The sequence below is a fragment of the Embiotoca jacksoni genome, unplaced genomic scaffold (assembly GCF_022577435.1).
Source record: "Embiotoca jacksoni isolate LCO1_2020_lvr unplaced genomic scaffold, fEmbJac1.0.p SCAF_11, whole genome shotgun sequence".
Classification (NCBI taxonomy): Eukaryota; Metazoa; Chordata; class Actinopteri; family Embiotocidae; genus Embiotoca; species Embiotoca jacksoni.
Window position 1 is genome coordinate 1,959,816 of NW_027185241.1, and position 13,559 is coordinate 1,973,374.

Sequence of the window (13,559 nt, forward strand, 5' to 3'; positions counted from 1 at the left end):
ATATCAAGATGGATTAAAAGTTTATGAGCTACTTGCAAAAAAAAATAAAGAGTCATGACACAACAGTTCTAAACCCTGAGTTGAATATTGCACGCACTATTAATACAAAATTACCTGTGTTAATTCAGGGAATGTGCCAAACTGTCGACCTTGATACTTGAGCTTCTTTGAGACTAGCTGATGAAAAGGCCGTGTGAGCTCAGTATTCAGACCTGTGGCTCATTGGTTTCACCATCCCATATGGGACCCATCAAGTCCAATGAGCTGCAAAGGAATGCCCTCAACAATGCCTAGCACAAGACAGAATGAGAGATCAAAGGTACCTTCTGCCTTATAGCTTCAGCCAAACCAACATTTGATTATGAAAGCTGTGCATAAGTAATCAGCAGAGCGGAGCATGAACCACCCAAGTGCTGACCGTTGGTAACCCGCTTTGATATTCAAAGAACTGAGCTAGTTACTCTTTACTCAGGTATAAGGATGGCGAGCTGCTGATGATGTCTGCCCAACCGTGGAATTACAGTCTTCAACAAAAGTTTGGTCTCAACTCACTTGAGATCAGAAGGTGAGTCACTCGCTCAAATCAATAATTAAGGTTAACAATCTAACTGAGCGTGATACAGGGGAGGGAAATGGCTGGGGCATGTGTGGATTGCATGACCTTGCCACTGACAAATGGAAAATAGGGTTAAAAAAAAAAAAAAAAAAAAAAAAAAAAAAAGCTTCAGGATAAGGTTAGGAAAATTGTGGTGTTATGAGATTTTTTTTTTTTAAAAAGTGGCTGTCAAACTGAGAAATACAGTAAATCCTGGTGCTGTTTTGTAAATCTGCTCTATTACCTCAATTGAAAATATGAAAGGAGCAAATTAAGTTGAATGTTGTACTTGGGGCATAATTTATGTATGTTACAATGAGCCAAATCAGCAGTAAGGGGCACAGCTTTGTAACATCTTTCTTTCAGTTTCAACCGCTTTCAACCTTCACAGATATGTAAATGACATTTTATGTCCTCTACAAACAGGTGCTCTCCCGACGATGCCGGGGAGTATAAAGTGGTAGCCGAGAGTCCCCTGGGAGAAGCCATGACTTTTGGAACACTAGTGGTGAACTGTGAGTGGTTTCCTTTTTCATATCAGTTCCACACTGCTCAAAAAAATCATTATGAACAATACAAAGATTGATGAACAAAGACTGAGGAGTACAGTTTCAGGTCATGAGACACTGACACACTGGGGTCGGCGCATACCAGTGAACGCAAAATCGTCTGACGAGCTGCCAGATTAATCACTCAAAGGAGAATTTACACAAAACATTTTCTTTCAAAATAAATGTATTCTGACCTGGTGCACACAGCTCTCCTCTACTCTATAAACATACACCGGTCCGCTGGCGTCAAATACAGATGTATTTGACACATCTGTTCCACTAGAACCACACATTCATACATGGACGCACACCTCTCTAACCAGTATGTATGGAAGACATCGCCTCCTAGTGGCTTTGCCGTATATAAAATGCAAAAGTACATGAACAACAACATTTCAAGGCCAAAATTAGTATATTGCTCAGATTCATAAAATCAAAAAGATATGTTAGTTTTAGGAAGTTGAGTTATTTCAGATCAATAAACTGCCAGAACAGCACGGAAACTGTTTTGAAAGGTAACTATTAGGAAGGATATACAAACAGGATTTTGGAGGTGAACGTGACTTCTATCAAAAGCACCTGAATCCCATACACCTGAATAGACGCACTGCACTATTTGTACATCTGAGGAACAGGGGATGAAAATATCATTTGTGTTTGATGGTTAATGTTTGTTTTTCAGTGGTTGTTGTTGTTGTTGTTGTTTTGCTTATAATACAACTATTTCTATAAACTGCACTTTGTCTTTACACTTAAAACTAACATTTTGATCAGGTTAGATTTGATATTTCACCTTAATTGCGTGTAAAATATCCTTTGGTGCATATTGAACAGCATTAACTGTATTAAACATCGCATAAAAAAAAAAACAGTGAAAGGATGAAATCCATATAAAATAACCAAGAAAAGATCATAACGTGAAGTCCTTATCCACGCAAATGGGATCATGAGACCAAACCAGAAACCAAATTTATGAATACACAACATTGTAGGAAAACAGTAAAACCACCAGGCACTGCCATCCACAAGTCAACACCACTAACAGCAACCATGTTGACAAACATCCAACAGCAGACAGATGCTAATGCATGCAAAGTAAAAACAACAATGCCAGTGTTTAAAAAAGAAAATTAACATTTACTCACAGTTGGCAGAAGTCAGAAAGGCTTGGAAGATGTCCTTCAGTCATGTGTGCTCTTGCAGGTAAAGTCCGAAGACTGGCTCCGTCTCGATGTTTAGTTCCAATGTACACACAATATGCAGCGTTTGTCTTTTGACAATATCATTATTGTACAGCCAGTAATTGTCCTTATACCAAGACAATTAAGCGCTTTTCATGAAGCCGTAGCTTCACGCAGTAAGAAGGCTTATTTTCCTCACGTGCTTCAACGTCAACTTAGGTAGACTTTGAATCACGACAAATAACAGAATTACAGAGCTTATTATAAAATACTTTACGCAATTTATTTTTTTGAGGCTTTGTTTACAGTCAGCCGTTTTGTAAAATATGAAACAGCGAAGTGCGCGCACGGAGAACTCCCGCATTTCCAGCTGCAAATGTACGCATGCGCAGTTTCAGTTTCAGACATACGCATGCGCTGTAAACTGGCATAACAAACACGACACAGCTTTGGCTTAGATGCGACACTTTTTAGAGATCACGCAACTCTTTCAAGGCCGCCGACAATATCGAAGTAATAGCCCATCATTCTAGTCTTTTATTGAATATAATTTGTGTATATTGTATTCAATGAAGGGTTCTTATTTAATAATATAAAGACAGAAAAAGGAAACGGTACCTTAAAGCCGCCTAATGAACAGGTGAGTAGCTGCAGTGAATAGACTGTACCGAATAACAGACGTCTGATTTATGTGAGCAAGAACTCACACTTATTATTGTCAGTGATCATTTGAAAAGGTTATGTTTGCCCTGCTGTTATGCATCTATGAATAAGTGATATAGATTAAGAATTAAACAAAATTGACACCAAATAATCACATTAACACAAGTGAAATGGAACATTTGGACTAAACCTCCTGTGGAGAAGAAACTGTCTTAATTTGATATTTTAGTCATGAGGTGTGCGATTCATCTTTCAGCACAGTGGGTTGTGACACAGCAGGCTTGCAGCAGAGGTTGCAATGCAGAGAATACAGCACTTGTGAATACATTTAAGTGATTAATTTTGTTATTGTGTCATAAATAAACAATATGACCAGCCACCTACTGCTGCTGAGCCCTTTGGTGTTTCTCAGTCTCAAGGTTACGTCCTTGGGAAGCTGCATTTCTAGGATGCTACGCCATCAAATCCCGTGAAGGACACTTCCAATGTATTGGATCCTTCAGACTGAAGACAGAGACCCTCGTTAAGAGAATTTTCAAGGATGCATCAGGTGTATCCTCAGCATCCTTAAAGCTCCCACAATCCTATGTGCACGGAGAGTTCAAGGGTGCGACCTTTACCTGCACAGAGGATTGTGGGAGATTTCAGTGCTGTATGGCTCATAGGGACATGAATTTATTTTTATAACAGTGAGGGTTTTGTCACATATCTACCCGGCTATGAAAATCAGCGTTTCAGTTTCTTTGCTTCATTTTCGGGCACAGGCATTCATTAATGCCTCCAGGGTGCCGACACTTTCTCGGCCAAATTTGACCACGTATTTGTGTCTCCATCCTCCTAATGTCTCTGATCTTGTTATTGCTCGAGTTAGATGTGTCTTCTATTTTTCTAAGGAAGCCCAAAGGAAATTATTTCTCGATTGGAAACTATTTTCTCTTTTTGTCTCCATGCACAGCGTAGTTTTCTCTCCTCATTATCCAAGTTTCTATATAAATTTGATATTTGTAAGAGAATCAAAGCCAGACTAAAATGATCAGAAAAACAGCTCCCATTGCAGCACTGATGTATAATGAATTCAAATGAGACAGTGGGTGTAGTGAGGACTAATAACATCTACAGTGAGCAATATTGCCTCACAGCACTGTCACTGATTTCTGGGTTTTTTTGCACCTTTTAAATGACCCACCCTTTTGATGAAAGGGCTCCATGCCTGGCAGTAAAGATCCCTAACGTTGCAGATGATCAGGGCTTTAATGAGACACTTCAAGGCTTCTTTTTCGCCATCTATATTTCACAGGCGTTCTTCAGTTTTTAAAATAGCCTAGGTTAAAGGGAATATTAGATGTGACTTGTATAAATGTATCACTGGCAGGTTTGACTTGTCTGATCTGTGGTTCTGTCTCTTTCACCTTCAGTTTCACAATATCATTCTCCATTTCTGTCTCCATCTGTGACCCTCCCTGCCTTTTCTCCAATCGGTCCTGCTCTGCCGCTCTGCCACTCCGCGATTCAGCATATCAAGGAGCCGTGGCTGGTTCAGAGCGCTCGCAGGCCGCCGGTAAGTTTCATGCCAGAGCCTAATGAAAAGTGTCCCCTTTCATTTTCTCTGCCACCCTTTGAAGTTCCTCCCTCCACCAGTAAACGAGGGAGGGCTGAGTGGCTTTGAAGACTGTGATACAACACTCGGCGCTGCCTGCGCACGCTGCACCTCCTAAAGAAAAAGATACGGGTGGATTGAAAGGGAGCAGTGCATTGATGGTGTTTGTTTATCATGGGACTCTATGTTTCTGTGTGGGTGTCCATGGATGTATGGGTGTAAGTAAGACTGTTTGTGGAATAGTTGCTGTAGGGATAAAATGACTTGCTTCCAATTGAGCAGAAACGACAGTCATGTATATTTCATTCCAGGGACAGCAGGAGATTTATCCCATTTCGCTCCAAGCTGCGGAGCATCTCATATTGGCTGTGGCACACTTTGGCCTAGATAAGCCTCCACCATGTGTGGGGATCAGGGCTTTTTCATCCAGAACTACTTGCATAAACTGTACGCCCAGTAACTGATCAGGCCACATTAATGTAGGGCCACTAGAACTGCACTGCTAATTCTGCCTAGAATGAGGAGTCAATTGTTCAAATCACTAAAACAAACTAAATTTATGTTTATGAGGGCGGATCAAATGGTTCATACACTGCTCTTCTTGCTCGTGAACAGAGTGCAGCACTGTGATGTGCACAGAGCAAATAGAAGCTATAATCTTTGTTAGTAAGTATTTCAACTTACTTCTTTTCATCAACAGATGTTTTTGTGACCACTTGTATGTGCACATTTGTAATGTTGGATTTGAGCAGAGAACACACATCAACTTTTGTGTCAACAGTGACCATTGAAAAGCTTCAGAAACTCCTTTCTGTTCCCCAAAAATATGACACAAAATTTAACATGTGCTCTCTCTGCTTGAGTTTCAGGTCCTTGGTATCATCACAAATGCACACGTACCAGTGGTCACAAAAACATGTGTAACACAGGTCTTGATGTTGCTCAAGCGATAAAACTTGGACTACTTACTCATGAGGTTTATAGCTTCCCTCTGCTCTGTGCGTGTCACAGTGCTGTGCAGTCTTGCTACTTTTTGGTCGCCCTTCGTATCTCACGAGGACCTCTTGTGCTGAACTGTACATTCTGGTTCATGTTGGATTTACAGTTTGAATTTACTGCCTGGCTGTGAAAATGTGAGAGTTTATTAAAAAAAATCATTAAGATCAATATTTTGGGTGCCTTCTTAGTCATTTTCACATCATAAATGGTGTAATGAAATTGAATTGGGCTATTGATTTGACCGTGAATCATGTGTAGATTGTAAATCAGCAAGACTGCCCAAATAATAAGGACCCGTCTGTGCTGTTTTTATGCTTCTTTGATGTAAATTGAAAGAGAAGACAAAACTGACAGTCAACCTGGACACATCTGATCAAGACAAATGTTTATTTATGCAGTATATACCATTGCTTCTGCAGACGCACTCTGTAGGTGCAATATAATACAATACATTTCCCATTCACCAAGAAATTAAGTGGCAATCATTTTGAATGAAGCTCTATCACCTTGTAATACCATCACGGGCTGCTTGCAGCGAAAATGTGCTGAAGAATTGCATGCAGACATTTTTATGTAACTGACACTTGAATATCTCATATAGAGCAGATCATATTTTCCAACACAAGTCACTCAATAAACAAAAGCGCAGCATGATTATCATTGCACTGAGAGAAGTACATTGTGTGAATGAAGGGGAGCAAATATCCAAGTGGTGTGTTTTAATAGGGCTGCACACATCCCTGTGATGGCCTGGACTGCTAAGCAGAACAAGATCATTATAAGAAACATGTCACAGTCTCTCAGACTCGTCCCTGAAAATGGGATTAGACAGGACCACATGGCATATATCTCTCACTTCCAGATTGTATTGCTTTGCTGTTTTGACAAGTGAGAATGAATGGTAGTTGAAGGAATAAATTGTAAGGAATTGTTCACTTCCCCCCTAAAAAAGTGTCACATCCTCAGTTTGTCTGCTGTCCTCTGTTGTTTCCTCGGGGAATGCCTCTCGTCGCTGTCCTTTGTGTCCATGCTCTCTTGGACAAACTAGAGGGTCTCTTTCTATTCTGGCCATGCCAGTCTGCAGAAAATGCTCTTCTTAGGCAGTTAAGACCCTCTGGTTTAGTTTGCATTGTGCAGTCTTACTTCCTGCCACTTGTGAAATAAACCAAGATGGGAATTTTACTAATAGCTTGCAGAGAATTAGGAGAAACTGGTATCAAAGCAACAAATGCACTTTTTTGTGCACTTTGAGCTTCTTTTTTTTTTTGTCGAGGTTTGGTGAAAGAGCTCATTAGATGCTGGATTGAGTTTTCATTTCTTTTTTTTTCTCATCGGGCTTATCCCCTTTGTTGTGGTCTGAAGGTCGCCAGCACAATTTTATAGAAACAACCACCCAAAGTTATGAAAAATTCTTCCTTGAATTGCTAATTTGTTTGCCAGTTTCCTTCTGTTTATCAATCATTTCTTCAACTTTGTCCCTGTCCTCCTGCCTCTTCTAGCCTTGCAGCTTCAACAGGAAGCCCAGTTTGGCACCTATTTCCCCCAAACCTGGGTGAAAGAGGGCCAGATCCTTACCCTGCAATGTACCTTCTCCTCCGCTCTGCTTCCCTTCCAGCAGGATGTCAGCTGGTTCAGAGATGGTAAGTATTATAGAAGACGAGACATGTGAGGGGGATTTTTGACTGTTTAGAAAGGTGTTATAGGTCTATCCATTTTTGTTTTTTTCTTTCAATCTGCAGGCATACAGCTGCACCAGTCCAGCAATGTGGACATGCAAACGTCTGACAACAAGGTCACCATCACATTACAGGCTGCAAACAAGGAGCATGAAGGTGTTTACACAGCCAGACTGAGGACCTGGGATGGATTCCAGGAACACAGTGCTTTTGTCTACGTCACAGGTGAGACCCAAAATAAAATGTTATTCTTATGATTTTAAACCCTACGCTGATGTTTTATCGATGGTATAGAATCCACAGATAGCTGGATCAGATGTAACTACTGTCTTTTGTCATGTAGCATCTTTAAAGGATGTAAGTGTTTAATAGTCTCTCAAACATCAAGTTGTCTTTTTGTAAGAAGAAGTATATCCGTAATTATTGTGTTCCACATTGAAATGTTGCGGATGTTGAGCGTAAAGGTTCAATAGTTGTTGAGTAAAAACAACATAACACTAGTCTTTAAACTTCCTGCCAGTCAAACTGCCATGCTGAGGTCAGATGATGAGAACAAAGTAAACTCCATCTGCTGCCGAAGGCTGCAAGATAGTTGAAAGCTCAGGAAAAAAACAAGCAAGTGAACCTTCAGAGATAAATGAATATTTTACCATTTAAGTAAATATAATGACGTGCAGACTTACAGCCAATCTCCAGTTAGTTTAATTTAGCAAAAAGAGTGGAAACATGGTGACCAGAGCTTGATTGGCTCTGTTCAAAAGGTAACAATACATAACAAACCTGTAAAATTCAGTTTGATGTTTACTGGTACATGGTCCGAAAAGTTTGTGAACTTATAATTTACATAATCACATAACATGGTTGTAGTAATGTTAAAAGTTACAGCTAATAAACAAACAAATGTTTTATAATCACATGCTACCATGATGCCATTTTGCAGATGCACTTGTTTCCAACTTGTTTATGATGACTTTATTAGGCTGCTCATGTCACACTTGCAAGTCGCTGTCAGGTCACCTCAGAAACTCCTAAAATACTAAATATTCTTCAGTAAACAACCTTCCTTTCAAAGGACATGCTTTGTATGAAATGATGCATTCATAAATATTTGAAAACTGCTTAGGAGAAACCTTGAGACCTTTGCATGTAAAATATCGGTGTTTTTTTGAGGATGGAATCATCAATTGTTGTCCCCAGCTGGATAAATTGTGTTTTGACGGAAACCTTCCCCCAAACGCTATTTGTATTCACCAGATTTTCATGGTACTTTAATTTCCTGTCAGCAAACTATACTGATTCATACAGGGAAATTGCACCATCAATCAAGCTGCTCTGCAGTTGAAGGCTTGTTAACTTTGTTCAGTGAAAGTGTATATTCCTCATAGACTGCTATTTTCTCTTCAATACGTTCTTTTCAGCATGCAACTACACAAAAGAATAGCTGAGACTTGACTCATCAAACATTTGAAATCTGGGCAGCCCTGCGAGGAGGCTTTGTCACATGCACAGTATGCATTCCAACGTGAGTTAGTGCTTATTCATGTATATATGATACCTGAACTGCCACAGTAAACAGTATAAAGTGCTCTGAATCATTCATGAGCTTGGTGTGCACATACTGTACACCAGAAACACACACTAGTCCAACTAATAACATTTAATTCAAAATAAATCTCCCTGCAAAGCTTTTAAAATCTTGGCACAGGTCTCTCTCTCTTGTTCTTTACCAGAGCCGGAGGTACTAATTAGGGAATCAGGGAACTTCCCTGCATGTTTGTTTTCTCCTTCATACAGCAGTCATATTTGCATTACAAGTAGGTGGTACACGAGAGCAAAAACAAATGAGAGACGGAGGAGGGAGGTGTGAGAATGCAAATTTAAAACAGGAAAAAGACATGCTTGATGTTGACTTAAGTCTTTTGTTGGAAAAGCATCTATTCCCATCCTCAGGAACGGATTTTGGGGACATGTCACATCCTATCGCTTCAATCCGCTTAGCATAATTTCCTCATTTCTTTTTCTTCCGTCTCTGTGTCATCAGATTTGCTGGTTGTGATTATATAGTAGCTGTAAGTTAAATAACATAGCATATAGGACGTCATATATGTTAATATATAAAATGTCAGAATACAATAAAAAAAAAAAAAAGTTCTTATAAAAGGCTGACAAAGTGTTTGATTAACTAATTGTTTCAGCTCTAAAAGCGTGTTACTTCACTTCCTGTCACAGCCATAATCTTTCACTCTCAAGCTCTAATGATATTAAGTTTGAAGTGATAAAATGAGCAACATTACTTTAAATCTTCCCATCGTTAAACTCCCCACCTTTCTCCCATCGTATGTCTACATCTCCTCCTTCTATTGTCCTCTCTGGCTCTCCATATTTCACATCAATTTTCCACCCACAGTATTTCTACGTCGGCTCAATGTCTCCATCTCAGTCCTCAGGTTTCCTTTTCTCTAACACACTCACTGCTGTCCTCCCTTAGATGATTCAGCTGCGCTGCCGGGAGGTCCTGCCTCTCCTCTGGCCGTGCAGGTGGCTGATGTCAACAAGGACTACGTCTTCCTGACTTGGCAGCCGCCCAGTGCGGATGGAGCTTCACATGTGGAGGGTTATTATGTTGAAAGGTGAGAATCAGCCTGATTCACTGTTTGTTCAGCAATTCAAATATTTCATTTGATTCCAATTAAAGCAATGAAACTAAAATAGAAATCTTGATTGAAAGTTCATTCTTGACCCCTGAAAATGTTCTTTACAAACCAGTCTCATGAGCATGCTCTGAAGCGATGGATTAATATATCAAACAATCTTTTTTTGCAGATACATTTATCCTGTTGCATTGAAATGTCGTTCAAATTTCCATTTATTTGAGGATTTTAGAGACTTCTCTTTTTCACTTCTGAATAAGTCAGATTTTTTTAATGAGGCGAGGATAGAAATGCATACCGAACATCCCATTATGTCCACTGATTCCAAAAACTCATCGTGACTAAAGTCTTTTATTAAGAAAAGAAGTGAATCATTTAAATAGTGACAATTTCTGTAACGTCAGGAGAAAAATGGAAAGAGTTTGAATAGGCGGAGAAATTGAAAAACCTGCTTTGGCAAGGCACTTAACAAATCCAAAAGCTAGTAATCATGATTCCCTCGATTAGTTTCATAATCACTTAGTCTACCAGTTATTTTCTTCATTAACCACCTGCTAATCACTTGGCGTTTTAAATGTCAGAACATGATAAAAAATAAATAAAAGGCCCAAAAACTGACTGATAAAAAAGTCATATGTCGAAAAACCCCAGATATATTTACTTTCTATTCTATTATTTCTACAGTTGAACCTCAGACAAAGAAGTCTGAAGTAGTTTTCCTGGATTTGCTGTTCTGTTCTTTTCTCTCTGCTCTCCCTTCACCCCAACCGGTCGATGCAGACGGCGTGCCCACCTCTAGCCTGGTTCTATTGGAGCTTTCTTCCTGTTAAAAGGGAGTTTTTCCTCCCAGACATCAGCTAATGAGGGAATTATTGAATTTTTGGGTACCTTTGTATAATGTTGTAAAGTTCTGTTGTAAGGACTTTACCGTGTTAAGTGCCCTGAAATAACTTATGTTGAGATTTGGTGCTATATAAGTAAAGGGAATCTTATTGAATTGAAAGAAAGGAAAACGCAATAATATTTGCTAATTAATTAGTATTTGGTCAAACAAAATCACCTTTGTTAATTCATTCTATTCTTTTAACACTTAATGTAGTTGTTATTCAAAATATGAAAAAATATATATTAACACTCCATCAAAAATGGGCATTTTTATAATCAATTTATTTGTGGGTTTGTGATTCATTTTATCAGGTGGTCAATTGATTATTAAGTGGGGGACAAATGGGCTTCCCACCAAATATCTGCTTCTGCCTGGAAGAAAACATTATTTAGAGGTGAATTATGTAAAACAAGAGAAGTATTGATTAAAGATTTTGGACTCCGTTTGGTTTTTCATTGCCAGGAACTTCCAGCACAAAGATCGTATCTCTTACAGTGAACTCGCATTCAGTCTTTGTAAAAAGGCTTATTTTGGATCGGACTTACAGTGATTTTCTGTTTTGGACGTCAACACAGTAAGACTACACTGCTGAGCGTCGTCTGAGGACAATGGCTTGGATTGGATATTGTAATATCCATTTGGCAGAGTTCACATGAGATGGATGGTATACATGGTAATTATCAGCCCTCAACGCCACATTAACAGCAGAGTCAAAGACTCCCAGAGGAGAACAGGTTGCTGCACTTATCGCCGACAACAATCAATCAGGAGCGCCCGGCACATGTGTGTGCTTTGGAGTGTCAGTAAGCGTTGTAATAAGTGTGTCGAAAGAGCAAGAGAAAGTATGTTTGCATATACACATCACATTCATTTGTGCATTGGTGAACACATTCCTCTTTCTGTTTTTGTATATTTTTGTGCATCTTCTTTCGTCACTGTACAAGATACAGCTACTGATAGTTATTGGTTACTGGGTGAAGAAAAGAACATGTAAGATGTCTCCCAGTTCCCTAGCAACCCCCTTCTGGTTAGAAAACTGCACTCTTTTCTGTCTTTGTTTACTACAAGTGGCAAGTTTGTTTATCTATGTTGTCAAAAATAATTATTTTATTGTGTTTGGAGGCCTTTTATGTTCTAATGATTGTGTCTGGTCCCAATCCTTGGTCTTGGTGGGCTGCGTACTGACTTGTTGTGTTGTTGTGTGGCCGGAAATGTTTTAGATTTTGTTTTGTAACGTTGCAGACTCCTCAAGCTGTGCTTCAAACCGTGCATCGTGCTTTGTTTACCTCTTATTAAAATTCCTGTGCTTTCCTTCTTTCTTTATTGTTGTGGAAATGTTGTATGTGCAGGATTGATTTCTCTCCCCGTCTCTCTCTCAGATTCGACATCGGCCAGTGTGAGTGGGAGCGCTGCAACGTGCATATTCAGAAAATGTGTAATTACCCGGTGTTTGGGCTGAAGGAAGGCGCTCTGTACCAGTTCAGAGTTCGAGCTGTGAACCAGGCCGGAGTCGGACGCCCCTCCAAGGCCACAGAGCCCGTCCTCACCGCAGACCCACTGGAACACACCAGGACAATGGGTAACACATGTCAACTGTTAACATTTACATATTAAAAGCTGTAAAGTGTTACATCAGTGTCGTCAGAGAAACACAAATAGGTGACAAATTTAAAGAAAAACCAACAAACTTTGATGAGTTTGCCTGATTGGTTTGATTCTTTTGTGGTGTAACAGCAAAAACAGGCCGACAGGATATTATTACACACAAGTGTGTTAACCGCTGATAAAACTGATCTTTTTACTACTTTACGCAGCTTAATTCGAGATCCATGACACAAAGGTAGAGACGGGCTTTAGCTTTCATTTCACTCTACTTTCAAGACACTTTGGAGAGCTATGTACGTGACTTTACCATGAACTCAAAAGCTAACCTACTTTTAATTCCACATACTGATCGTGTGCTCTCAAGAAAACTCAAAAAGATGCAATATCATTTAGTAACCACGGTAACACATGTCCCTCAGCCTGTGAATACAGATATTTATCCTCGTGAATTAGAAAGTGATAAAACAGTTCAAAAAAGGTGCATGTGTTGAGCTTTTAGGTCCCATTTTATCTGTTCCTCAAATTAAAAAGTGAATTCAATGTCACTGACACACTGAGTATCTTCCTGCGATATTACAAAAGGCTTCAAGATTAAGTTACAGTTTATTCCATGAATACACATGAATAATTACATCCTTGTGAGTTCACGAGAGGGTAAATTAATATGTGGTACAATGAAGTGTAGTTTGATCTCCTGTCAATCTCTTAAATATGATTTCTTCTTGTGGGACCATGTAGAGCTGATGATGCAGGATGACTGTCACCAAAATCGTCCAATGAATGAGTCTCCTGTCAACTCCATGTGACAGACCATTGATTTGTGGAAGCCTAGTGTAGAACAAGAGGAGGTCCCTCAATTTTACACATCAAAGTCTGTTTTTTCTTTTGAAGTCACACTTCATGTGCGAAAGAAATTGTGTAAAGACTTCCGTGGCTCCAGAGGGAGAGCCATGAAGTCTACTTCATGATTGAAAAGGAAACAGTCTGGACATGTAAAGTTAGGAAGAAGTGACCTCTTTTTGTACCCGTCTCCTCATCTCTGTTTGAGTTTTGCAGCGAGAGGCCACTATTAACCACTACAAACGACTCACCTGAATCTCAGACCAAACTGTTGGTGGTCACGTTGCATTGTGGATATTGTAGACTCCAAGAAAA

At 39.5% G+C, this 13,559-nt stretch overlaps 1 protein-coding gene across 4 annotated transcripts in view; it reads left to right on the forward strand.

Moving 5' to 3' along the window:
* The window catches only part of myom3 (myomesin 3), a 59,077-nt gene that overhangs the window by 14,795 nt on the left and 30,723 nt on the right, over positions 1-13,559 (forward strand). For 3 of the 4 annotated variants that reach the window (XM_069141722.1, XM_069141729.1, XM_069141736.1), the window contains 7 exons: positions 473-565; positions 1,022-1,110; positions 4,504-4,548; positions 7,086-7,226; positions 7,326-7,487; positions 9,751-9,892; positions 12,179-12,378. In XM_069141722.1, coding sequence (XP_068997823.1) covers positions 473-565; positions 1,022-1,110; positions 4,504-4,548; positions 7,086-7,226; positions 7,326-7,487; positions 9,751-9,892; positions 12,179-12,378 — 872 coding nt within the window. Of the gene's footprint in view, positions 1-204; positions 320-472; positions 566-1,021; positions 1,111-4,503; positions 4,549-7,085; positions 7,227-7,325; positions 7,488-9,750; positions 9,893-12,178; positions 12,379-13,559 lie in introns of those variants that run through there. The other variant, XM_069141745.1, reaches the window with a different exon arrangement.